This window comes from Monopterus albus, unplaced genomic scaffold (assembly GCF_001952655.1).
Source record: "Monopterus albus unplaced genomic scaffold, M_albus_1.0 scaffold81.1, whole genome shotgun sequence".
NCBI lineage: Eukaryota > Metazoa > Chordata > Actinopteri > Synbranchiformes > Synbranchidae > Monopterus > Monopterus albus.
The window spans coordinates 1227034-1253808 of NW_018127961.1; the positions used below are offsets into that span (position 1 = coordinate 1227034).

Sequence of the window (26775 nt, forward strand, 5' to 3'; positions counted from 1 at the left end):
CTGCCAGGACCCGTCAGCTGTCTCAGGAGTCCCACGAGCCAACCAGGCTCGAAAGGACTCCTTCTTCAGCTTGACGGCATCCCTTACGTCCGGTGTCCACCACCGGGTTCGAGGATTGCCATCACGACATGGGCATATATATGGTGGCCATAACACTGCCTTCACCATATTTGACAGCTGATGTGATGTGCTTTGGATCATTAGCTGTTCCCTTTCTTCACCATACCTTTCTCTTCCCATTATTCTGGTACAAGTTAATCTTGGTTCCATCAGTCCAAAGAATCTTATTCCAGAGCTGGGAAGGCTTTTTTAGGTTTCTGGCAAAGTCTAATCTGGCCTTCCTGTTTTTGAGTGTTACCAGTGGTTTGCACCTTGTTGTGGAGCCTCTGTATTTACATCCATAAAGCCATCTCTTGACTGCAGACTTTGACAATGACATGCCTACCTCCTCAAGAACACTCTGGACTTGGCTAGATGTTGTGAAAAGGTTCTTCTTCACCGTGGACTGAATTCTGCAGTCATCCACTTTAGTTGTTTTCCATGTTGCCGATCCTGCTAGTTAATTTCTTCTTTTTAAGAATGTTCCATACTGTTGTTTTGCGCTCTCTCCAGTGTGTTACGGGCCCTAGACAGCATGCATTAAAAATTTTTTTTGGTGTGTGATTCACACAGTACTTTTGAGTGTTGTTCATGATAATCTCCTTGCAGAGGATCTAGACAAAACTGTCGAGGTGCCAGGTGAGAGGATATCACCAAAAGGAGATATTGATCCAGAACCCTCTGAACAGCAGGTACAGTTATGTTTCTGATGTATTAATGTTTGGATATCTTACTGTAGGATGACATGCATGGTTTAATAGGTTACAATATAAAAGCACTTTACCTCTATAGGGCCACACTGCACTGCCTGACCATGACCACATTGAGGACTCCAGCTCTGAGTCAGGCCTGGGTAACCAAAGCTCCGCATGCCCGGATAATAATAGCAGTCATTTCATGCTGAGTATCAGCACAATTGCCTCAGCTATTGCCGACGCATCCATCAGCACTGACCCATCACAGTTAGCTGTCATGATCATGGAGCTCTCCAAGAGGAGTAGGGCAAGTAATCGGCCTGCATCCTCTGGATCTGTTGGACCAATTGTTAGCAAAAAAGTAATTCCTTAGATTTTGTTTTCAAATAATATTCTTAAAGTGTGACTTCTTAATTTCTTCTTTACGTGTTCATCAAATAGCTATTTAAGATAAAAACAAACACTCTTTTACCTTTTGCATAGATGCGATCTGAGCCAGATCAGAGTGCTCTTTTGGACACACTGCAGAGAAGCACCTGCGTTGGAGAGCTGAGCACCTTTGACATGGAGAAATATCTTAAAAAAACAGATGTGTCTGACAGCAGTGATGCTTCTGTGGCACACACCACCCTTGACCTGACCAGCTGGGCTGGCAACCTCATCAGGAATCCTCAGGCAGGATACCTTGAGGAACAGGGGAGCTCATCTCGGCAAGTGAACAATGAAACTCAACAGTCCACACGTACAAAAACTGAGGAGAAAGAGAGAAGAGGGGAGACAGCACTAAACACTAGCTCCTCTGCAATGTTCCTGTCAAATGCACCTGGTAATAAAGATGAACCTAAAAGAAGCTCTGTTCCTCAGTCCTCTTTCAGCTCTGCCAGAAGCTCGGTGGGCTTAGGGCAGTCTTCCACATTCAGGCCTCCTACAGAAGAAATGACGACTTCTTCTACCACCAAGACTTGTAGTTTCTCAGACAGGACTCACACAGAAAATGTCAAGCCAGGAGAACTAAACCCACAACCATCTGAGAATATTAGGTCTTCTCTAGAACCGCAGCAGAAGAGCGAGAAGATCTTTGCTGCTTTGTCTGGCTTGCCCAGCACTTCCCCACAGTGGAGGAAAGAGCAGTCAAGCCTGCCTTGCCTTAAAAGTTACTCTCCCCTAACTCACAGGGTGAGGCGTGCAGGCCAGCAGCAACAGGACATACCTAGTAATTCCCCTGAGAAAAAACCACCACCTGGGAACATCAGGGCTGCTGCACTACCTCATAGCTCTTTGGAAAAACATATTGGCTTCTCCAGCCAAAACATCCAGCCTTCACTAGAACCTGCATCTGGTAAGTACAATGCAGAAATGTGGCTTTTGATTGCACCATTATTCAGTCAGCTAGAGATTATGTAGTACATTGTTCATACTTATTTTCCTCGTGAGACATCATCACAAACCTGTATCTTAACACCTGTTTCCTCAGAGCCCTCTGTTGAGGAGACGCAGTGTAATTTTAGACCATCCACCGCGCCACTCACCCATTCCTCTCCAAGTCAGACCTCAGTCCCCAGTGCTGATAGGTATTATCACTATGCTCTAGGCAAATTGTATTGAATATTAGTAATGAGTTTTTTTTTAGTATTTTTCTTTGACCCAGATTAAATGTAATCTGAAATAGATGATTAAATGACAATAAAGGAACTGCCACATTAATATTAAATATTTACTCTGTTTTGTCTGGTGTAATAAATTTTGTTTAGCTGAGGCATATTATTACTGGTAGGAACAGGACATTATTCATGTATTACTTCACTTCTGTGTTGTCTTGTCTTCCCAGTATTGGATCGCCTCCTTCGTCCAATGGAGGTCTGGCAGATAAACATCAGAATCTTGACCGCTCTCCTCAGTCTACCTGCTCCAGCCCTAGTCTCAGCAGGCTCACATACATCTCAATGAATGATGGCACTGTCATACCCACACCTGAGACACAAGGGGTAACATGCTACATAGTAAACTTTACTAATATGGAACAGAGAGAACAGAATATTCTTTCTGCAGTATTAACATTTTAAGTTTAATTACATTGTCGCATTACAAGCTAGGTCTCTATAATGCGGACATTATTGTTGGAATGCAGAAATATTATTTTTGTAGACTAATAATACTATATAATAGAAATGAGTCAACAAAAAAGAGATCTTTGAAATTTGTTTTGAGGATTAAATGTGTTGTTTAGCCGAAGCAGATGTATAGATACCTGTATCGGGTCTGATGACACCCTCTAGTGCTGTACTCGCTACTTGTAAAAGTTGTCTTATTCTGCATACTGATACCACTTAACAGTAGCATTACATTAACCTCATGCCAGCTGAGCTGCTCGTTAGACGATGGACAAAAAATTTCAGTGCTTCGTGGATATTTTAAGATGAGTGATGATGACGAAAGTAAAGCCGATGGTGAACTCTGATTCTGTGACAGAGAGGGAGTTGGTGCCGACAGACACACAAACAGCAAGTCTGTGAGTGTGCACACACAAGTGGACAAGGTGACGGAATACAGTAGTTACTATTTTACTGTGACAACAGCACTCTTTGTGTAACAAAATCTAGCAGCAATGGAGAGGATAATTAATGAAACACCTGTTGAACAAGGTAAACACAGCAACTGTTAAAAAAAAAATGCGACATCTTTACTCTCCCTGAGACCAGCAACTCCTCTACAGCAGAGCAGGCGTATGTCCAGCAGAAAGGACAGGATGAGGTCACAGACAGTAGCCAGTTTAAAGTGCGAACCCTTGTTAAATTAAACTGTTAAGTTGCAGACTGTGATGTTGTATGCTCCAAAACTTGCTGTTCTGAGTGGGAGTATTGAAATAATTTGGTACTAACAGATGGTTGCGCTCCTATTAAGGCTAAAACCCACTGTATTACAGTATGTTATGTAGTAGGCTACAGACCTTCAGTCAGTTACATGTTATATTCAATGGGAATGATTGCAGTGCTGTGTTTATCACAGTTTTCAAATTTGCACAGCCTCCTGTTGTAATTTAATCACAATCGCAAGGGAAATCTCATAAGTATAAACAGTTTCTAAAGCTTTTTATGGTCATAGTAATTTTTGTAGTAGAAACACAGGATTATTAAGTACTCTGTATCAGCATGTACTCAAATATAAGCACTTGTACTCAATCTGTAAAATAGTGGTATCAGTGCATCCCTATCCTAAATTAATGACTTTTATGTAACTGGTGGAAAAATGGTTGAATGTTAGAATTTGATAGTCCTTGATTTTTTTGCCCTCTACAGAATAACTGTACTATGGCACTGAGCACCACCATCATCAGATTCAGTCCAACTCCAACCGTGGAACCAGATGCTGAGTCTAACCTTGATATTTGTTGCCAACCCAAACGCTTGGACCAGGTGCAACCACAGCAGTCTAAAAGTCTGGACCCTCTACCAGCACAGCAGTGTAAAAGCCCAGGGCCTTCACGTAGTGGCTCTGCACTGAGCTGTACTCGCAGTCAAAGTGAATGCAACTACAGCTGTCCAGGGGACAGGACTGGTGATACTTCAGCAGGTTGTAGAACCCACAGGCACCTCTCTGAGTCCACTGTAAGGCAGCTCACTAAAGTGGACTCGGGCTATTGTAGCAATCTGAACATTCAGCAAACTAACAGTATCACAGCTCCTCAGAGCTGCCAGCCATTGGGAGCTGCTAGCATGCTGGTAGCCTAGGCATTCCGCCAGCCTACTCATCAGAGGGATTTCACTATGTGCCCATTCCCAGCTTTAAGCCCCAGTGTGCTGGCTTGATTGACCTTCCCCGCCAAGGAAGCATGCAGTCCCTTCTTACTGGATGCTCCGTGTACAACTCCCAGCTGGGTCAGCAGTATTTGGGATCTGAAGCTCCGTTACCTCCCCGTGCTTATCATGTGGCAACAACAGGAAGTGATCTCTACAGTGTGTCCTCCACAGGCATGTCGTTTTCTCTCTCCACTTCTAATAATAAAGCTGCTGAGCTGTGTGAATAACAATAAAAATACTATTTTATGAGTAATGATATAATACATCCACATTGCAACATGCTTAAACCTGTGGACTATACTTGTCTAATTGATTCTGCTTCCTTTTGCTCTTTCAGGCATACCCAACAGTGATCCAACAGTAAGACACATCCATCCAACATCAGGCTCTGTAGGGATTTCTGGGGCAACTGTTGCTCATTACCTCCCTCGACCTCATCAGAACCAACAGGACATGGGAATGATGGGAAAGGCCTATGGTCAATATGGTGCCGAGCCACTGATGTCAGGTGGTCTTGAGGAACTGGGAGGTAGCAATGTGTTCATAAGAAAGTTGCCTCCATTTAACCATTTCAATACACTATGTATGCTCTTGAAACTACACAAACTGAGAAGACTTTCAAGCTGTAGTGACATGAGACTGTTGTTGTTTTATCAGTATTTTTCAAACATTAATTAATTAATCATGCCTTCAGCTAGCAATCTATTTAAAGAGAGAAATCATTATCATTTTCTTATCTATAGCAGAAAATTGCAACAAGGAATTAAACATGGAATTTTTAATTGCTGCAGTCAAGTTAAGTTTTATAACATTTTGTTTCTCATTATCTTAGTACATTACTCAGCTCTTTTTCCTTTGAATGGAGAAGCAGCATTTTTCTGTTTAACTTATCCACATTCCACTCATCTTCAGGACAAGTTGTGGTACCAGAGGAGCTGCGGTTCCCTCATGCCTGTTGCGTAGGCATTGCCTCACAGACCTCTCTCAGCCTCTTCAACCCCTCTGAAAGGTGGCAACAAGTGTCGATTGCAATCACCAGCCTGGCCATTGATGGAGAGAAGGTGAGTGGAGAGCATAAAGATGCAGTATCAAAGCACATATAATGTTTTTGAACTTAACAAGCTGTAACCTGTAGCTTCCCATATCCGTAATCCGGTAGAACTTGAAGGGCTGATGTGGTTGGTTCTGCTTTGCCTTTCCACTGTATGGAAGGTGGGGCAGTGCTTGTCTCTACGCAGCTGAGCAGAGAACAAATCAATGATTGCAGTGCTTGTTAATTTCACGTGCAAGAAAAAAGCCAGTAACCGAGACTGTATGAGCAGTTTAACAGTTGTTGAACAAGTAGAACACAAACTTGCAGAAATGTGATGTCATTGCTTCTTTGCCTGTGATCAACTCACTGAAGTCCCCATTTTACATCTAACCCTGTATGAATGTATATTCACACACAGTGCTTGTAACGCACTTGAGATACAGTATAATGACACTGCTGTTTAATCAGTCATGGGCAACAGCCCTGCAAGCACTCACCCTCTACCCCGATATGACATTGCCAATCCCTACAGGTGGATAGCTTGCCTTATCAGTGGCTGATTGTTAAGAACAAAACAATCATTGGACCGAAGAGTACAGAGGAGCAGAAGGTGTTGTTCATACCTCCACAGCCTGGTGTCTACCAGTGGGTCCTTGGTGTTTGCTCTTGGCCTGCTTCTGCTGAGAGAGAGGTGGCTGCAAGGGCTAATATCTTTGTTAAAAAGGTGGTGCTAGTTGCCATAGCGGAGAATCCTGCACTAGAGGTGAGGCCTCCATTTCAGAGACCACACAAAAATAATCTGTTGCATAAAAAAATGAACTAAAACAAAGTAAATGTCTCAAGGGTTGAGATTTATGCATAGAAGTGGTGTTTTGAGATAATACAGGGTGATGTTGCCCCCATGTGAGTGATGACGAATAAAAATCTTGTATATTACATAAGACCGTGTCTCAAATTCATTTTGGTTGTTAGGTTGAATTCAGCACATCTGACTGTTTGGATTTTGGAGAGCTTCCAGAAGGCGGTGCCAAATCTCTACCTCTCAAACTGCTCAACAGGACTCATGCCACTGTGCCCATCCGTCTGGTCATCAGTGCAGTGAGTCAACACAATATATTCCTACATATCTTTAGACCACTTACAAAAACAACAGAGATAAATTGACCTCCACTGGAAAGTGTGTGGTTCCTACATAATAATGGAGATAAATTGACCTCCACTAGAAAGTGTGTGGTTCCTACATAATAATGTAAAGGCGAGATCACAGGTGCATATACAGACAGGTGACAAATAAAAGGAAAAACTGACATAGTGTTTTAGTAAGGTGCCACCAGAACAGCTTCAGTGCTCCTTGGCATTGATTGTGCAAGTCTCTGAACTTGAGGGGTGAACACCATTCTTCGAGACCATATTCACCCATTTGGTGTCTAACATGTTGGTTCAAAGTCCTCAGTTCGGTTGAGATCTGGTGATTGTAAAAGCCACAGCACATGTCTGCCTGGACACTTACCTCCTCATCTGTCCCTCTCTGAGCTCTGTAACTCCATCCCTAATTTGTGTTTTCTCTATGGAGGTGAACACACACTCAATTATATGGAATAATATAGACTAGTTATTTTTCAGTGTCAGTTATTTTTTTAGCTGTTGTAAAACTAAGTCCTCAACACTTGAATCAGCATTATAACGACTAATTCTTACTTTGGTTCACTATAAAAAGCAGCAAAAACACACCAGTGATAATAAACTGTATCTGGGTTGTTCACATTCTACATCTCATTCCTCCAGAACGCTACAGCATGGCGATGCTTTACCTTTTCCAAGCATGATATTACTACGACTCCCGAGGCAACACAGACGGCTGGACACTTGACCCCGGTGTCTTCTCCCTCGGTTCTGAATCATGTGATGCATGCCAGCTACAGCGAGGTTAGTTTCCAAAATCAAAGCAACCATAGTCAGCATCTCAGTCACTTCAGTTATTTTAGTTTTGTATATTCAGTAAAGATTGCTTAAGATAGATAACTTGTGGTTTTCTGGCAGAATATTAAGATATTATGGGTAACACAGGTTCACAAGTCCAGTCTGATTCTGTCTAACCCTCTGACCAACTAAACTTGCATGATATGATAATGTGACAAATGTAGCTTTTTTTTTTTTCCTTCTTCAGAATCCAGAAAGCTTCATAGTGTGGGTACATTTCAAGGCCCCTCAGAAGTACACAAACATTTCAGGTAATCAGCCTTGACTGAAAACCTAAATAGCACTTAAAGACACTCTACTTAATTTCTTTTCAGCTGCTAGAGGGTCTAGTGAGACTCGAAACAAACTGACACCATAGGCAGCTCCTAAACGCTCTTTGCCCCTCCCATTACGTCCTCTTTCCAGCAATAATGTTATCTATGTATGGCTTGTTGTGACAAACTGTGCCGAATGCAACCTTCAATCTGAAGCTATTGTTGGGTGACTACTGAGTAAAATTGTCCATCCTGTAGAATGCTCTGGTTACTGCTAATATGGTACAAAGCACTAGCATTACACAAAGCTCAAATTGCTCCCAAGTTAAAACCGTATTAATTCAATACAAAGGTAAAATCATGACCATGTTGGGTTGCTGTTACTAAAACAAACACATTAGCTTTAGATGCTAACATGTCCAGAAGGGAGAAGTTCAAAGTGTTTATTTGTCATATACACAGTTAGGAAACGTGTTTCCCTGTACAATGAAATTCTTACTTTGCCGTCCACATGAATGCCACAAAATACAAATGAAATATAAAGTAGATAAATAACACAAAATCTAAGGCAATTTAAGCAGCACAGATGCAGCAATATAGTAGAAAAAAAAATGCCCCATATGGATTGAATTTGAGTCCTATGGTTGAATTTAACACTCTCCATCTGAAACTGCCAAACTGATGTTAACCCTGGTTTTTTGCTCTTTATTTGTGCAATTCTCTCTGTGCAAAAGAATGCAACATCTTTAGTCTGGCATCTACTGTTTTGCACTTTTAGTTGTGTGAAATGAGTGCTTGCTGTTTTAAAACACTTCTTATAACTTTCGCTAGGTGACAGGCGGGGTTAATTTGCAGAACATATTTTGAAAAAAGTTTTCAAAGGCTAGAATAAGAAGACGAGCTGTAGGTAGCAGCATGTTGTGGAGGGGATAGTAAAACAGAAAGGAACCATGTCCTGTCTCATTTTCAATTGATTTATCATACAGTGCATAAAATCTTATGTAATGCATCTTTATGGATGAATTTAGGAGGCCACCTAACTTCTAATATATACATTTCTAGACCTTTACAGTTTCCAGATTGTTTAAAATCACAAAACAGAACCCAGTAGTTTTCTTCTAACCTTAACTCTTTGGCGTTTTACTTGTCAGGAGAGCTTGGCCCAGCTGATGAGTACATTGCTCGGGTGGACATTGAAGTGGACTCCCCTGGTCCAAGTCATGTGATCAGGAGTATTCCCCTCAGGGCCAAGTCTGGAACTGCAAGGGTTCATGCTCCTAAAGACCTGCAGGTATTCAAGCTGCCATACAGCAGTTTTTAGATTGTTGGTATATCTGCACACCACAAACACACAGTTAATGTAGTTTGTCATGTGATGAGTCTTCACAACAGAGAGATAAGCCAGCTTGTATTACATTGGCTAATTTAATGTAATCTAATTATTGTACCAGCACAAGGTAAACTTAAAGATTATGTTTTAAGAAAGTAGATGAAATAAAAAGGATCCAAAAGAAAAGCACACACAGGGACTATTCTGATTATCACTGGCCAACTTTGAGAATTAAGACAATAATGTACTTCACAGTTTTGTGTTAAGAGAAGTGAGACTTTATCAAATGGAATTTGTAGGTTAGTTTTTCTCCTTCTGTATTCTCATTGACTGACAGATGCAGGAGTACTTGCTCAAACCAAATAGTCCTGTTCAGCATCTCTCTGACACAGTTTCCAAACTAGCTAAATGTGACTGAGACAAACTTTCCTGAAAAAGGGCCTCTTGCAGCTGCAAAGAAGTGAGTCATACAAATGAACAAAAGGCTCATTCTGAAATCTTCAGATCCATTCATGGTGATTTTTTTATTTTATTTTATTTTTTATTTAAAGCAGTTAACATAGCACCAGACAGAAAATGACTGAGCAAAGAATGTGCATTTTTACAGTACATGTAAGTGCATAAGGCCCTTGTGAAATATGGATGTTTGTTTTTGAAAGTGGCATTATTCAGAACACAAGTGCATATACAATGTCCGTCTTCATACAGAGAAAACTGACGCACTCCGTGCTAGTCAAACATTTTGGCACTTACAAAATTATGTAGTAAGTGTGGGCAAAGCAAAATATGTTTATTGTTATTACTTCAAAGTAGCCAACGTTTGCTTTGCTTACAGCTTGGCAGAGGTAACAATTGATGCCTAGTGTGTTTTTTCTTGTAACCAAGTAAAAATGAAATTAATAAAGTAAAAGTTGTTTACACATCTTGTCCTAGAGTGACCCCTCCCCATGCTATGAACTGTTTATTAGAGAGAATTGGTGGAATGTTATTGGCCAGACCAGGTCCAAAGACAGCAGCAGCGTTGACTCAGACAGGTGCCCCACATTTGTCATCATAGGAGTCAAATGTGTAGGATATTATATTGAAAATCACTGCAAAGGAAAAAAATCATTTTGACTGTACTAAACAGACGGTTCTGTACATTCCTGGTGAGACTAAACAATAAGAACAAAAGATGAAAGTGAAAAATGATATCCCTATCTGGGCTCCAGAGCATTTCATGTGTCAAAAGCTCCCAGTAAAGTAACACACGGTGAAGCAAACATGAATAACTATCTACAATATTTCTAAGGGCATTTTAGACCTTCCCTCTATTGTTGTATGTAAATACAGGCCAAGCCAAAACAATTCTAGGTGAAACACTAAATGAATGACGACCTGCCATTTCTCTGTACTCAGTTGAGAGAGTCTTGCCATCATTTGGATTACTGCAATAGTTGAGTAGGGCTATTTGTTGTTTACCAACACAACCTCAGCACAGCACAACTTTGAAGAATCTGTAATATGCAACGTATGTTTTGTTAAATGCTTTTTTTTGGCTTAATGCATAGGTAATTCAATGTTATTTTACAGTTTTAATGTGAGTAAGCAGTGAACTGCTTTGTGTGCTGCTTTTGTCTAGACTATTAGTCTGTCTGCTCCACTGGGTAAATCTAGTCAACAGATCCTGCCACTGAAGAATGCTGGAAACATTGACGTGCACCTTAAACTTAAGGTAATTCTGATATTTACTTTTCTTATTAGGTCTGGGTTTTGTAAACCTCTCTGACATTTTAGATACACACAGCCTTATTGATATTTTGCTTCTGTTTTTCTTGTTCTCCATTTTTTTACCTTGATTTCTTGCTTCTCCTACTTCTCTTCTTTGTAATTGTGTTCTATCTGTTTATTCTTGTTCTTCCCTCAATACTCTTTTCTCTCTTGGTCCCACTTTGCTGCTTCACCCACCCCCTTTCCTGCACTCTGTCTCTCCCTTGATCTGTTTCTTTTCCACCTCCTTCTCCTTGTTACTACCACAATGTTCCAAGTACTGATCATTTGCTGTTTTGTTCCCACTTTTTTTGTTCCTGTTTTCACTTTGGTTCACTCTCTTTAATTTGTCTGTATAGAGCAGTGATGTTGGGGACAGTTTCTCTGTGACACCTGAAGAACTGTTTCTGAGTGTAGGAGAGGAGCAAAAGGTGGTTGTGTCCTTCAAAGCACAGGGCCACAGAAAATACAGAGAAAGGTATGCAGTAATGGCATTTACATGCACATACAGTAATGGTATGTAATTGATTTTCTGCAGTAACAAGATATATTTAAAGGCCTGTGAATAAGAAGGCAGGTGGTTTCATCCTTTCAATAATTAGGTTAAAGAATTAGCGAAACCATGGTTTCTAGACTTCAGAGAGGGATGTATTGCTATGACAGCAGTACTGAGGGATGAAAGGAAACATTTTAATTACTGGTAACCTTGTATCCTTGTAAAACATTATTCCAAAGGCTGACTAACACTGAAAGTAATAGAAAAATAAAGATTTGTAGCTTCTATAAGTTAAATTAATTTTTACGGTTGAATAATTCATCAGTACTGGACTGTGAGCATCTAAATGCACTCATTGGATTTAACTTTGTCAATATATTACAGCCTTCTCACTATCTTGGTGCTGCCGTCAGGCCCCCAGTATGAGGTAACCATGAAAGGAGAAGTTGCCCCAGAGGATTCTGGGAAACCTCACATTCCCTCTGCTGCTGTCTTCGAGCCTGGTCTAGCCAGTAACATCCCACCAATTCTCTCTAATAAACAGTTCGTAGCCTGGGGAGGCATCAGTCTGGGACGAGCTATGTAAGCAACTTTTACTTTATTAATTTCACTGTTACTTGGTTACAGAAAAAACACTCTAGGTATCAATTATTCATTGGAAAGTAATCAATAAAAAACTCAAGGCCCAGTGGCCCATCTTAACTCTATTAAGGCTTGTATAATGTTATTCATGAGAAGGGACAGAGAGCATCTACAGGGAGTGTTATTCCTCAGAAGCTATTTCAACATAATGCTTAATTTATGTATACTTACTGAAGGGAGTAAAGGTAGAGAGAGCAGGAAGAAAGCAGAATCCCCGGGGAGCTGCTATATTCTTTAAAGATGTGACTAAGGCCAGGTCTGACTTTGCTATTCTACACAAATTATAACCAAGACTCTGTCTCAAAACAGCAGATAAGCAGTTTGACACAACTCCGATATTCTGTAATCACGTAACCAACACTTGCTATTGTTTTTCAGCCAACAGAAACTGGTTCTAAGGAACAACTCTACCAGCACCACACAGCAACTACGACTGCTCATTCGTGGTCAAGACCAGGACTGCTTTCAGGTAGAATGTAAATTGAAATATTTGAAAACTGATAAATGTCTTGTCTTTCTTCTTGCTCATTCTGAGTATCCTCACATCTTGAGTTTGTTTTGACATCCTGAACAGTTAAGTTTTTCATTTCCATAGTATCTAGTATTTGTGAATCAGGATGTTACTGCAAGTTTTTGTGTCAAACTGCAAATGTAGTATTTAGGTGGCTGAAGCTTGGCATTGTGTGTGCTTTTAAATGTGCTTTTGTCTCTACGAACACTTTGATCAAATGGATAAATGAAGCTAAAAGAGGACAAAGATGAATACGTTACTATGGTGTTAAGAGCTCAAAGTTATGATCATTATCTCTCTCTGTCTCCTTAAGTTCTGCATTACTAGTAAAACTGAAATTATATCAAATGATGATTGATAATTTGACTCATCTGTTAAAAATGTAGATTTTTTTTTCCCCAAATGGGAAGTCTATAAACTTGTTTGTCTTTTAGCTCCAGAGTATGTTCAGTGCTGAAGAGCGTTTGACTCGACATGGGGAACTGTCCATCCGTCCCAGAGAAGATGTGACTGTCCACCTGCTCTTTGCTCCCACCAGGGTGGCCTGCATGTTGGCCAAGCTGGAGATCAAACAGTCTGGAGTCCGGCCTTCACAGCCAGGGGTCAAATTCACGGTGAGGACGTGACTCTGCTCTCATCTTTCTCTGTAGTCACCTATTACTTTGCATTTCTCTCTCTTGTATATACACTGCCACTTGTTTCTCCTGCCACATTTTAACTGTTTCGTTGTCATATTGTCAAGAAAGAAAGACTTGAGCCATAGATTCATTTGTTTCTTATATTTTCCATCTTCAGATTCCACTTTCGGGCTATGGTGGGACCAGCAACATCATCCTGGAGGACCAGAGGAAACAGACGGATGGTTATGTGGCAACACTGAACAACATTGCTGTTGGTCATGTCAGCAAAGTGTGTCTGTGTGTGAGGAACACTGGTTCCAGGGCAGCCTTCATTAAAGCCGTGTGCTTTTCTGATGTGCAGACGCGATCGGTTTTAGATCCTTCTGTTGTTAGCCTCACCCCGTCACAGTTTGTACTGAAGGAAAGGACACAAGAGGTAGGACAGTGGGTACAACTAATACAAGTCACTTTGTACATTATCAGTTGAGGAAACTAAGTTACTAGGCTGTCTTCATGTACTGCACAAGGCACACATTGATGCAGCGAGACAGAGAAAAATGTTAATGATGACTGTTTTAGTTTGGCTCTCATACATGTTGGAATTGTGGCTTGGCTTTGACACTTGCTGTTTAACTTGTGTGACTTGTGTTTTTAGGTGATAACTGTGCTCATGAAGTCCACAGAAAGAGAACAGAGGTTGTGTCAGTCAACCAGTGGCCAGCTGGCTACTCTCTGTCTGTTCTGTGGAGATGAGGTTTCCAGGCAGCAGTACAGGAGGTGAGACCTTAAATTTAATACAGTTTGCATTTATGGCAAAAGCCATGGCCAGAGCACATGACCTTGTGTCCAGCCCCTTCTCATGAATACAGTATCTCAAGAATTGCTTCAAATTTGCGACGAGTGTCCACATGGACTTAAGGATGAGCTAATTTATTTTTGGTAGTCAAAGGTCAAGGTCCTCATGTTTTTCCCATTCCCAGAAATTTGACTGGTTGGCATACAACTGCAAAGCAGTAATTCTAGCATTTGATTTAGCAAATCCTTGTAGTTTTTTTATTTCCATATTAAAATCCACAAGAGGCTAGAGGCAAGAAAAAGTAAGCAAACCATTTGGAATTACCCAGTTTTCTACATTTGGTTTTAAAATGTGATCCAGTCTTCATTTAAGTTACAAATATAGACAAACACAGTGTACTTACAGCTACAGTAATATCACACAAATTATAATTGTTTATGTCTTTTATTGAACACACCCATTAAACATTCACACTACTGGTGGGAAAGGTTTATTAACTGATTGAAGCTCCTTTGGCAGCAGTAACCTTCAACAAGCTTCTTGTAGCTGTAGATCAGATGAGCTCATTCCACAGCTTCTCTGTTGGGTCAAGGTCTGGCCTTTCACTGAGCTGCTCCAAAAGGTGGATGTTTTTGTTTGTTTGTCTTGAAGGCATTCTGCAATAGATTTTATTCAATGATTATGGTCATTGTCCTGTTGCATCACCCACCTTGTACTGGGCTTTAGCTGGCAGACAGCCACCCTGATATTATCCTGTAGGATACCTTGATAAGCTTAATTTTTTTTCCCCTCCCTGATGGCAGTTGTCCAGGCCCAGAGGATGCAAAGCATCCCTACTTCATGATGCTCCCTTCACTGTTCTTTACCAGCGGGATGATGTTCATGTTGGAGTGAAACATAAAAACAATGTTTCATGGAGAGCTGATGCTGACCAATAATAATAATAGTAATAATAATAACCCTGACATGTCACAGCACTACTGTTTTGTGTACTGATGAAACTAAGGTTGAGTTGTTTGAGGAAAAACACTGCACACTGTGTGGCATAAAAAGGGACTGTGAAGGGGGCATCATGATGTGGACAATGACTCTAAACATTGAAGAAAATGTATTGCAGAATGGCTTCAGAACAAGAAAATCTGCCTTTTGGAGCATCCCAGATGCCAACCCAACAGAAATGCTGTAGAATGAGCGTAGAGAGCTGTTCACACCAGACCTCCTTGGAATATGTCTGAACTATAGCTGCTCTGCGAGGAAGAAAGGACCAAAATGCCTCCTGAACATTGTGTAGGTCTGATCCACAGCTACAGGAAGCTTGTTGGAGGTTAATTAACAATGCCAATAGGGGCTTCAACCACTTGGTAAATCCGAGGGGGTCACTGATGCCCCCCCCCCCCCCCTTTCCTTTTTTTTTTTTCTACTACAGCACTGTGAATATTTAATGGGTTAAATAAAGACCTGCAAATTATAATTTTTCACGGTATTAGTCAAACACAATGCACATAAGCTGTGTCACATTTTATAACTAAAAAGTGTAGAAAACCAGGTGATTGCTTTTTCTTGCCACTGTTTTCATTCCCCATAAGGTGTGCATGTTTGTTGGTCTTTCAGATTGCTGCAGAGCAAACCAGAGGCTGCAGCCAAGGCTCTGTCTGAGAACAGTCTGCTGAAAAACATCAACTTCAATGAGAAATTCTTGGGAGAAGACAATGTTACAGAGAGTAAGATGGCATGTCATGCTGTGTAAAAGATCTGTTTGGTCTCCACTTGAAACAGCTGAGAATTTGTAAAAAAAAACAAAACAAAAAAAAACTCAATTCTGAAGTATTTTGCTGTGTTTTTACATTATTTTACTAGTGTATTACGGATTAGTCGATGAGTAAAAAAAAAAAAAAAAGTGATGTATACTCTGTAGTCCACTTCTCGAGCTGATGCTGTAAGCATGCCTGAAATGTCATTTAAGATATAGAAGAAACACAAGAAACGTATTGAATTTGAAATTTGTATTTGTTTTGTAGCCCAGTAGCATAATGGTTAAAACCAGAAACCTTTGTTGCTTGTCACACCATTTCGCTCCCCATTTTTCTAGCAAAAAGTCAAAGTAGCCTAAAGGTTCATTTGTAATATGTTAAGAGATTACTAAAAAACAGATATTTCTGATTTTCTCTTCAGTAAACACTTCATTTGTTGAAATGCATGCCTAAAGCTTTTCTTGTCTCTGACTAATGATCTCATTTCTCCTGTAGTATATGATTTGCCCCAACGGCCCAATGAGGCCCACATCTTCTATGGAAATATGAGTAAGGTTGTGGTGTCGTTACTGGGCAGTTCGAAGAGCACAGACTGTGAGGAGGGAGACCACACTAAGCTGCCACTGCCCTCTGCTAGTCATGGTTCAGAGACAGACAGGTACTGTCAAAAGTATCACCAACATACTGTAATATACCAGGACCTGGATCATCTAAACACCAGCCTTCTGAATTTACAGCTCAACAGAGATACAAATATAAATAGTTACTTATTTTCAATATTTCACTGCATTTTGGTCATGTGCTCATCTCCCTGATTTGAAAAAGTATTTGGAGAAATATAAGGGTTTAGTGTACATCCTGTTTATCGGAACACAGTTATTTGGTAAAAAGTAGTTCTCTCATACTTTGGGTCTGTACATTTTCTGTTGTGAGCACATTTATAAAATGCATTTAATGGATTTCTTTGCTTTGGCTTTTTTTTTTTTTTTTGCATTTGATTTAGCAAATCCTTGTAGTTTTTTTATTTCCATATTAAAATCCACAAGAGGCTAGAGGCAAGAAAAAGTAAGCAAACCATTTGGAATTACCCAGTTTTCTACATTTGGTTTTAAAATGTGATCCAGTCTTCATTTAAGTTACAAATATAGACAAACACAGTGTACTTACAGCTACAGTAATATCACACAAATTATAATGATAAAAGTAGTGTTAAGTGTAATCACACACATTGTATTGTTATGTAATTCCCAGTGGTTTGGCAAATGGCAATGTGTCTCTAGACGTGCTGCCAGTCAAGGGTCCCCAGGGTCCAGCACTGAGAGTGACAGAGCCATCTTTAAAGGTAACATAATCCCTCTTTAATGAACACTGATGTTTCTTACAGTGACTATTTTAATGCTTTTTCAAGCAGATGAAATGATGACATTTGGTGCGGGTAAGTATTTGTTTTTGAATACAGACTGTCTTTCCCTCTTAGGCTTCAGAGCCATTACATAGACAGTCTGAGTCCTGGAACATCCATCCAGAAAAACTTGTCCTTGCTGCCCCCATCATCAGTGAGTAGAATCTAGATTTTTAAAAGCAAATGGTTATGTGAACTTTTATCACCCGTCTTTGAATTCTACATCAACATTTAACCAAACCACAGGTGAGTGTCTTTGCAGTGGTCGTTTAACTTCATAACTAGCCAGTTTATTTTTGTTGTTCTAGATGGCACAGCCACCACCAGTCAGATTCAGATTCGGAACAATACATCCAGGGAGCTGAGCTTTGATTTGTCGTGGCCTGCTCACTGTCTCACCATTACCCCTCAGCATGGAGTGATCGAGCCTCAGTAAGAAAACCGTTTTCAAAGGATACAATCACCTCGGAAAGTGCTCGGAGTCATTCACTTTTTGCAGTCATTACTGTGTTGTAGACTTAATTTTTAATGTTTTGCCCATTGACAAGGCAGAAAATGCTTTTAGAAATCTTTGTGAGTTTATTGAAAATCAAACTGAAATCTCTCATTTTACAAAAATATTCACACCCTGTGGCTGTGATGCTCCAAAATGTAATGAGGTGCATCTTGTTTGTTTCAGTTTTGTTTGAGATGTGTCTAGAATGTGATGGGACAGTATAGAAAGGCACACACCTGTGTAGCCCCTATGAGTAAAAGGTTGATTAGAGCTGTTTGAAATGTGTCAATACGATTCAGACAGCATGAGGCAAAACACACCATGGCTGGTGAACACCAGGTGCTGGTCATTATCTACTAATACCATCCCTTCAGTAAACCATAGCGTTGACAGAACTAAGAGATGGATGAATATAGCCAAATGCAGAGGTGTCTTTGAAGAAGGCCTGGTCCAGAGCCCTGAGACTTTGCTGATGACTGTCCAAATCCAGTTATGTAAAACTTGTAGAGACTTCGCCCAGAATACTGGAAGTTGTATTTATTGTCCTAAGGGCAGAGACGCACCAAGCCAGCGGTCAGCTGTTGGTGTCTGTCGGGTCTTGTCCCGCACCGTCGGCACTAGTCGACCTCCATTGGCGGCTTTTCGGCCGATTTGTTGAATAGGTGTCGGTGGACTGGCCTTGTTGGTAAGAGACTGAGTACTCTGATTGGCTCTTGAACTTAACGAATCAGTGCCCGAGAAGAGAACGCTTCAGGGAAAGCCCTTTCAGCCTGTCACTGTAGTATCCATGATTTCACCCATTTAATGCAATTTCTCCTTGTTTTTCGCCTCCAGAACCACAACCAAAAGACTAAGGGCAGAGAATGGCACTGTCATTTGCAACTTCTTACTGTCATTTGCATGCAGGCACAGAACGTACGTGCAAGTCGGCCCTTGGCTGTAGTCTGTGAGGTGTGTTCAAATGCTGCTCTTTCAACCTGACTGGCCCAGACAAAGCTGACTTGAAGCATTCTGAATACTTAATGTATTCATTGATATTTTGCACGTTGTCTGATAACTCCAGTGAAAATGGGACAGGTTGTGATATCGCTTAGTTATACTAGCCCCATCTATGACACTCTTGTGTCTTCAGCCCTTCTGTTATTCCAGATTCTCTGACCTTTGTTTCCTACCGTTAGCTCTGAGCATCAACTAGTGAAGGTACTAAGAAGCCTTTTTGAATGCCAGCTGTCATTTCCACCAACCAGCCATGGAGGACCTCTCATCTGCTATAAGTCCAAAACCGTGTCTGCCAGACCGAAGAGGTCACGTTCTTTTGCACAAAGTGGGACAAAGAGCAAAAACCAGGGTTAACATCGATTTGACTTCTTGTAATGGAGAGTGTTGAAAGCAGCCAGAGGACTCAGATTTGATTCTTCCTTCTTCATGTGTTGGCATCTAAAGTGACCATGTTTGTTTTGGTAAAATTAGCAACTTAGCATGGTCATGATTTTACTTTAGTGCTGAATTGAGCTGATTTTAATCTGGTAATATTCAAGATTTGTATAATGTTAATGTTTTGTTAGTCCTATTTGGGAATGTTTACCAACTGGCAGCCCCTTCATTTAACATGCTGCAGAGCCGGGACTTGTTAGTCCATTAAGCTACGCTGATGGAACCCAAGAAGCGGTGCACCCTATTCTTCCCTTAACCTTTTGCTCAGCATAACCTTGCGGGTTGACACGAACCATCCTACTTTGTTTTTACAGTGTTTTTTCTCTGTATTGGTCTCTGTTTAGAGAAGGGAGCAGCTGCGCTCCTCTCTCACTGACAAGAAACAGGATGCGTCAGTTTGTTTTGAGTCTCACGGCAGCTGAATAATTAATGAACGCACCTTCAATTATAAGCAAATGCGTTACCAGAGCCATGGTTTTTAATTAGACCTCATGATGTTTGCTGGATGTCTTTGTCTACACTGTGTAGGTGATTATACATTATTGTGTTACAGTTTACTTTGATACATAAGTAACTGTGGCAGCTCTGCCCTGCCCCGGGGAGGCGACAGTGGTGTGGTGGGTAGAGCAGTCGTCTCCCAACCAGGTTGAAGGTTCGTCCACGTGTCAAAGTGTCCTTGGGCAAGACACTGAACCCCCTGTTGCCCCAGATGGTTAGAGCCATCGGTTGAGGTGGCGCCGTAGATGGCTGCCATCGGTTCTGTACCGGAAACAAATTCCTTGTGTGTAACATACTTGGCCAATAAAAGTGATTATCCTTATAAAATTGTCATCTTGGCTTCAGAAGATGAACAGTGACAAGAAAATCAAAAGGTTAAAATCATAATCTGTGTGACTGTGCATATATGTGACTTAAATTATTCCACTTGTCTTCTCTTCCTAACCAAGGTGCCACCTGCAGATTTTGGTCAGCCCCAACCCCTCCCTAGCAACTAAATCTTCCCTGCTGCCCTGGAGTGGACAGATCTATGTCCAGTGTGATGGCCAACAGAAAGTATGAATATATAGGATGTGCTATACACATTTTTGAATATATTGCATGTTGTCTTGGATTGGGAGAACTTAACATGAGCTAAATGTGTTCATTGTGATGACTGGTTCAGTTTATTAAGGTCCAGATTCGTCAGGACCTGGCTCTGGATGTTTCTGCTGCCCCAGCAGATAAGACTCTCTCAGCCCTTCCTCCTCAGGCTGCCACCCCTGTGCTGCCTGTGGCTAGGCTTGCCACCGAGCCTTCAGTGACACCACAGACACCTCAGTCCCTGGTTGAAATCAGCAACAAGACCATCATTTTCCCCACTACTCCCGCAGGGGAAAGATCAGGTAGGGAGGTGACTGACCTGTGAAGAGAAACTCTCTGTAGTACTACTGCGGTCCTGGCTGAACCTGCTTAGGATCATGATCTACAAGACGTTTTAATGTGAAATATTTTGCAGACAGCATATTGTGTAGGCAGCACATTGTGTATTCCTGTGGGAGAATTAGATTCTATGTTGCTCCTGTACTTCAGAGGCCCAGCTGCAGGTGCTCAATGGGGAAGTGGAAGTGAGGTGGTACCTGTCATCATTTGCTCCTCCATATGTCAAGGTACTTTTTTTCCCCTTATCTTTCTTCTGTCAATTCTTTCATTCTGTTTACTGTCTTTCTTTTTTGTGTATTCTCTCTTGGGAACAGGTGCCTTTACTGCCTTTGTTTATTTCCACTGTTTTATTTATTTATTTGTGAGGTTTACTTTTAAGTGTAGTATGTCTTTTGTGTGTGTGTGTGTGTGTGTGTGTGTGTGTCTCACGACTCACTTTGGTAATGTGTTTGTTTTGTTGCTTCACACTCATGATGTTGTAGTTTTGTCTTGTTACTGGCCATAGTGTGATGGCAGAGACTTGTATCAAGCTGTGGTCCTTTCTCTATCCTCAGGGGGTTGACAACACTGGAGATGTTTACCGAGCCACCTACACTGCTTTCAGATGCTCCAGGGTCTCGGGGACTCTGGGAGCCCATGAGAAGATGGAGGTTGGCACTGACAATTCAACTAGACTTGTCACTAATACTTGGAGAGAAGATTGACCTTAAATGTTGTGGGTTACTTTGGGGGGGAAAAAAATCTCATGTTACCTGACATTGTTAGCTCAGGTGTCTATCATGAGAAAGGTCTGAACTCTCATCACTGTGTTGTCCCCTGCCCCCAAGATGAACAGCACTTAGTAAAATTTAGTCTTATTTGATGTGTACTGCAAACCCAAGTAACCTTCACAGCACCTTGTTTAACCAGTGCCTTGATCTTTGTAGAGGTGGGCTCTAATAATGTGTGATTATAATTAACATGTTATAGTTAAACAACTTCTAATTGCTTGCTTCTATGGTTTTCTTGCTGTTCTAGGTGCCTATCACTTTCTTACCCAGAGACCGAGGGGACTATGCCCAGTTCTGGGACTTGGAGTGCCACCCCGTGACCGACCCCCAGCAGAAAACCAGAATCCGCTTCCAACTGTGTGGCACTGTGAGGACTTGTTTAATGGTTTTGTTGGCTTTAATTTTTACTGAGAGGAAATGTGCAACTACTGTTGTGCTTCTGTAGTAAAAGTGTTGACCCCCCGCCCAAGAGAGGTTTTGCCCAAAATGGAGTTTAATGGAGTAATGAGGTGCATTTCTCTTAGTTGCTCTAACAGCAACAAAGCAGAAAAATGTTTGTCTACATTAGATTTTATCAACCATTTCTATCAGACCTGTGTACAACAAACCATAATATTAATTGTCACACATGTTTCTCTCTCACACAGCTCACTGAGCTGGCTTGGCTTATAGTTGTGTGCTCTGTGACAGAATTAATAAATAAGAAAAGTGGGTTCTAGGTTAGGAAGAACAGCCACCCTGCTGAGACAGGCTTGTAGGCCTCAAGTGTGTGCTGCTTTAGTATTAAGTGTTACAATAGTGTTACAATAGACCCAGTAAAGTTAAGACCAAGTAGGATTTCAGATTGTTGGCTCCACAAAAGTATTTCAAGTGGTTATGATGGTATGTTCTTAGCTACATTTGCTAGATGCAGTGATAAGATGAGTACTATATGCTATTCTGTGATTACAGTTTGAAAAACGTTTGACTTGCTAGTAAGCTCCTCAACTTTTGTCTGTCTCTCTAAAGGGAATAAAGTCTGGACCAGTGGAAGGGCCACAGGAAGGAGATTGCTCTCTGGTCAAAACAGAGACCACAGTCAAGACCAGGAAGAGAGCTGATGCCTCAGGAAGTAAAACCAGGTAAAACCTACTTAACCTTAACCAAGATCTCTGAGGTGGAACTTAAAGCCAGTGTAAGAGATATCAGAATAACACTGGATTTTACCACATGAGGAAATATTTGCCTTGTGTAGAGAGAAGCTCAGTGCAGGGTGTCTGGTGCCTTGGGATGCAATGCACTAATCATGAACTGCAATATACATTTGGAGACACTGGTGTATATTGTTCCTCATATCATTTTTTTTCCAGCTGTTCTTTGCCATTTCTATTGTGTAGGGCATAACAATGACCAGTAAGTGCAATACAAAGTAGACACTCTCATAATATGTAAAAATGGCTGGTAACACATCTACACTGAACAAAATTATAAACGTAACACTTGTGTTTGCCCCCATTTTTCATGAGCTGAACTCAAAGATCTATGACTTGTTCTATGTACACAAAAGGCCTATTTCTCTCAAATATTGTTCACAGATCTGTCTAAATCTGTGTTAGTGAGCACTTCTCCTTTGCCGAGATAATCCATCCACTTCACAGGTGTGCCTTAGGCTGGCCACTCTAAAATGTGCAGTTTTACTGTATTGGGGGGTCCAGGGGGGGTTAGTCAGTCAGTAAAAACCAGTCAGTATCTGGTGTGACCACCAGTTGCCTCACACAGTGCAGCACATCTCCTTCGCATAGAGTTGATCAGGTTGTTGATTGTGGCCTGTGGAATGTTGGTCCACTCCTCTTCAATGGCTGTGCAAAGTTGCTGGATATTGGCAGGAACTGGAACAGAAATAGGCCTTTTGTGTACCTACAACAAGTCGTAGATCTTTGAGTTCAGCTCATTAAAAATGGGGGGAAACACAATCGCTGTCTGCCATCTGCCCTGTACAGTGAAAACCGGGATTCATCCATGAAGAGAACACCTCTGCCAGACCCCATCGAATGTGAGCATTTGCCCACTCAAGTCTGTTACGATGACAAACTGCAGTCAGGTCGAGACCCTGATGAGGATGACAAGCATGTAGATGAGCTTCCCTGAGACGGTTTCTGACAGTTTGTGCTGAAATTCTTTGGTTATGCAAACCGATTGTTGCAGCAACTGTCCGGATGGCTGGTCTCAGATGATCTTGGAGGTGAAGATGCTGGATGTGGAGGTCCTGGGCTGGTGTGGCTACACGTGGTCTGTGGTTGTGAGGCTGGTTGGATGTACTGCCAAATTCTCTGAAACGCCTTTGGAGAAGGCTAATGGTAGAGAAATGAACATTCAATTCACAGGCAACAGTTCTGGTGGACATTCCTGCAGTCAGCATGCCAATTGCACGCTCCCTCAAAACTTGCGACATCTGTGGCATTGTGCTGTGTGATAAAACGGCACATTTTAGAGTGGCCTTTTATTGTGGCCAGCCTAAGGCACACCTGTAATAATCATGCTGTCTAACCAGCATCTTGATATGCCACACCTGTGAGGTGGATGGATCATCTCGGCAAAGGAGAAGTGCTCACTAACACAGATTTAGACAGATTTGTGAACAATATTTGAGAGAAATAGGCCTTTTGTGTAGTGTAAAATCCGGACTATTGAGTGCACCTGACTATAAGCCGCGCCCACTAAATTTAAGAAGAAAAAAAATTTTGTACTTTTATAGGCCGCACTTGTCTATAAGCCGCAGGTGTCCATGTTGTAACATGAGATATTTACACAGAAAGATGTTACACATTTTTTTACTTTTAATTAAATAAATGCTATTTCCAAACAGTGCCTGTAACAGGGCTGGTTAACAAAATCGTCTCACCATCCATTCATTGATGCCAAGCTTACCTGCAGCAGCTCTATTTCCTTCTTTGACAGCCAGATCGATCGCCTTTAATTTGAAAGCTGCATCTTATGCATTTCTTCGTGTGTTTTCCATGATGAGGGTGTGTGCATGAAGCGCAAAATGAGTGATCTGAAGAATTTAGTGTGAGTGCATTTGATTTAATTCGAACAGTTTCATTGGTCCACTGTGACCTGTTCGGTAATTTCATTGGTCTGATGTGACGAGGCTAAATGTATTGGTGGCATGAAGCTCGTTAGCCCGTAAAAATCCATAAATTAGCCGCATCATTGTGCCGCAGGGTTCAAAGTGTGTGGAAAAAAGTCGCGGCTTATAGTCCAGATTTTACAGTACATAGAACAAGTCGTAGATCTTTGAGTTCAGCTCATGAAAAATGGGGTAAACACAAAAGTGTTGCGTTTATAATTTTGTTCAGTGTATTATTTGCAGTCCTTATGAAATAAATGTATTGTCTTATAGAGCATAAATTGCCTGTCCTGACTGAGTTTAATGTTCTGTAATGTTGGAGAGTAGGTGTCTCATCTTCAAATGGAAATTGTGGTATGTGTCTTGTTTAATCTGGCATATGTAATTCTTAGCCAGGAGGAGGCTGTGCGCAGGGGGGTGTATGCTCCACAGGAATTGTACACCTTTCCAGCCACACGGGTGGGTGAGTGCAGCGCTCTGAAGGTCAACATCCGGAACAACTCTCCTGACGTTCATGAGGTGAGACATAGCTTCTTCTCATGAAGGCGGGAAGGACTGGTGGCACTTGTGATACCAGTGCCAAATTCGGTGGCACCATCTCCGTTTTACAGCATAATGCAAAAGAATCTGTATTTTGCACAAATTATTTTAAATATCCTCACCATCCAATCTACATAGCCTATATTTATAGTAAAATTCAGAGAGAGGGAGACTTATGGAAGACAGTAAATGGGAAATTCACTTCTGGAACATGTTTTGCTTCTTTTTATGTAGTCTTTGTAGTGCTCTATAGCCTAGAAGTCAACGTGGTAATGATGATGATTAGGCTATTATATTTCAGTTGAAGTAGATGAATTGCACACATTCTTTGCCATTTGTGTATGCTAGTTATTTGTAGCTTGTTTTTATTCTGAAGAAGAATTTCTGCTCTTTGGATATGTTTGTTGGACTTCATGCTCAGTTCAGCTCTCTCACTCACCTAGCTAGTACCATCTTATTTTTGGGGTAAGGTTTCCTACTATCCTACGACTTAAAGGAGGACTTGATATCAGCTTTAGATGCCCTTATAAAAAAGTCAGTTGTGCCTTAAATTTGGTCACCATATGCGACTGACCACTCGCAGTCTGGAGCCCTGTTATATACATATGTAAGCTCAGTAGTGCTGTCTTTCTTGGAAAAAAAAAACGATGTCAGAGTTAAAGCAAGGAGCTCTATAGAAGATGGTTTACATTAAGTACTCTTGTTAGGTTTGGCTGCTCCTCTAGGTGAGATTTTAAATGTGGATGTTAGCTCACGTTATATAGTGCTGTTCTGTATTGCTAATAGAAATTTGCATGACTGAGTTCATTTGTACTGAATGATAGATGAAAATAACAACCCCTAACAATTGTCATTGTGCTCTGCATGGATTTGATTTGTGGCTTTTCTAATTGATTCACAGCTGACATTTGTAAACCCTAGGCAGCCCTTCCACATCAAGCATGCCAGATATTCTCTGAGGTGAGTCCAGTGATCGTTTTCCCTGACAGAAACTCTCCACTGCATCAACAGTAGTGGGGTGGCCCTATTGGGAATCAGAGGCTTGAGGGACTTTGAGTAATCTTTATAATTGCTGCCTGCATCTGTTGGTGTGTTCTTTTTTTCTTTGTTTCAGCATTAGGGTTTTTGTTGTCTGTGCTTAGAGATGGTTCTACACTCATTTCTCTTATGAAACTTGAGTATCTAGGTATTAATGTTTAGTCAAAATTTGCTGTGTAATGTAACTCGGTCTGTGTAACTTATTTTTCCTATTACGATTGCTCACTCTGGAGGTCATGTGAGTTGTTGGGACCTGGAGGATGATGATACTATATACTGCACACACTTGCGTCCTCAAGGAGTACTGATGTTTTGCCTAACTGAGGCCTCAGGGAACAGTTGCCAAGCCACAGGTACTAGCTGTGCTGTGCTCTGTCAATGTGGGACTGTGTTCAGATGGACATGTATTTTGTAGTTGGTTTTTTTTTGTTGTTGTTTTTTTTTTAACAGAAAAAATTATCCATAATAAGAGTAGTGTGAAGAGGAAAAAAAAAAACTGCACATTGGAACTGATTTACATTCTCAACGAAAATGCAGTGTTGGATTACTCTTGTATGCGTTGACATTTTTGTCTCCAACATTGCCATGTGTCGTCACAACCTGAACCTGACCCAGCTCTACAGTAGGTGTGTTGCAAGCCCTGCCATGTGTGGGTTTGTGGTAACCCTGTGGTGATCCCAGCATGTTGAGACTGCTCCTGTGCTCTCATTTTCACCAGACACAGGACAGTGTAGCACTGCTGGCCCATGTAGTGTCTGTTACGCTGCAACACTTTGTGTGTGCATGGATGCGCTTTCTTTTCAGTACTGTTTTA

At 41.2% G+C, this 26775-nt stretch overlaps 1 protein-coding gene across 1 annotated transcript in view; it reads left to right on the top strand.

Moving 5' to 3' along the window:
- cep192 (centrosomal protein 192) overlaps positions 1-26775 on the top strand; it is a 48148-nt gene that overhangs the window by 19708 nt on the left and 1665 nt on the right. Inside the window, 34 exon segments of the mRNA XM_020606730.1 lie at positions 709-791; positions 892-1155; positions 1278-2133; positions 2269-2365; positions 2623-2779; positions 4091-4506; positions 4509-4762; positions 4929-5120; positions 5504-5652; positions 6157-6387; positions 6597-6722; positions 7410-7550; positions 7792-7855; positions 9010-9149; positions 10810-10902; positions 11297-11415; positions 11818-12015; positions 12454-12544; positions 13021-13200; positions 13382-13642; positions 13862-13983; positions 15614-15723; positions 16249-16411; positions 17005-17095; positions 17231-17309; positions 17464-17587; positions 20033-20138; positions 20248-20467; positions 20655-20731; positions 21059-21154; positions 21522-21641; positions 22283-22395; positions 24776-24902; positions 25825-25883. Of these exon segments, the coding sequence (XP_020462386.1) occupies positions 709-791; positions 892-1155; positions 1278-2133; positions 2269-2365; positions 2623-2779; positions 4091-4506; positions 4509-4762; positions 4929-5120; positions 5504-5652; positions 6157-6387; positions 6597-6722; positions 7410-7550; positions 7792-7855; positions 9010-9149; positions 10810-10902; positions 11297-11415; positions 11818-12015; positions 12454-12544; positions 13021-13200; positions 13382-13642; positions 13862-13983; positions 15614-15723; positions 16249-16411; positions 17005-17095; positions 17231-17309; positions 17464-17587; positions 20033-20138; positions 20248-20467; positions 20655-20731; positions 21059-21154; positions 21522-21641; positions 22283-22395; positions 24776-24902; positions 25825-25883 (5719 nt within the window).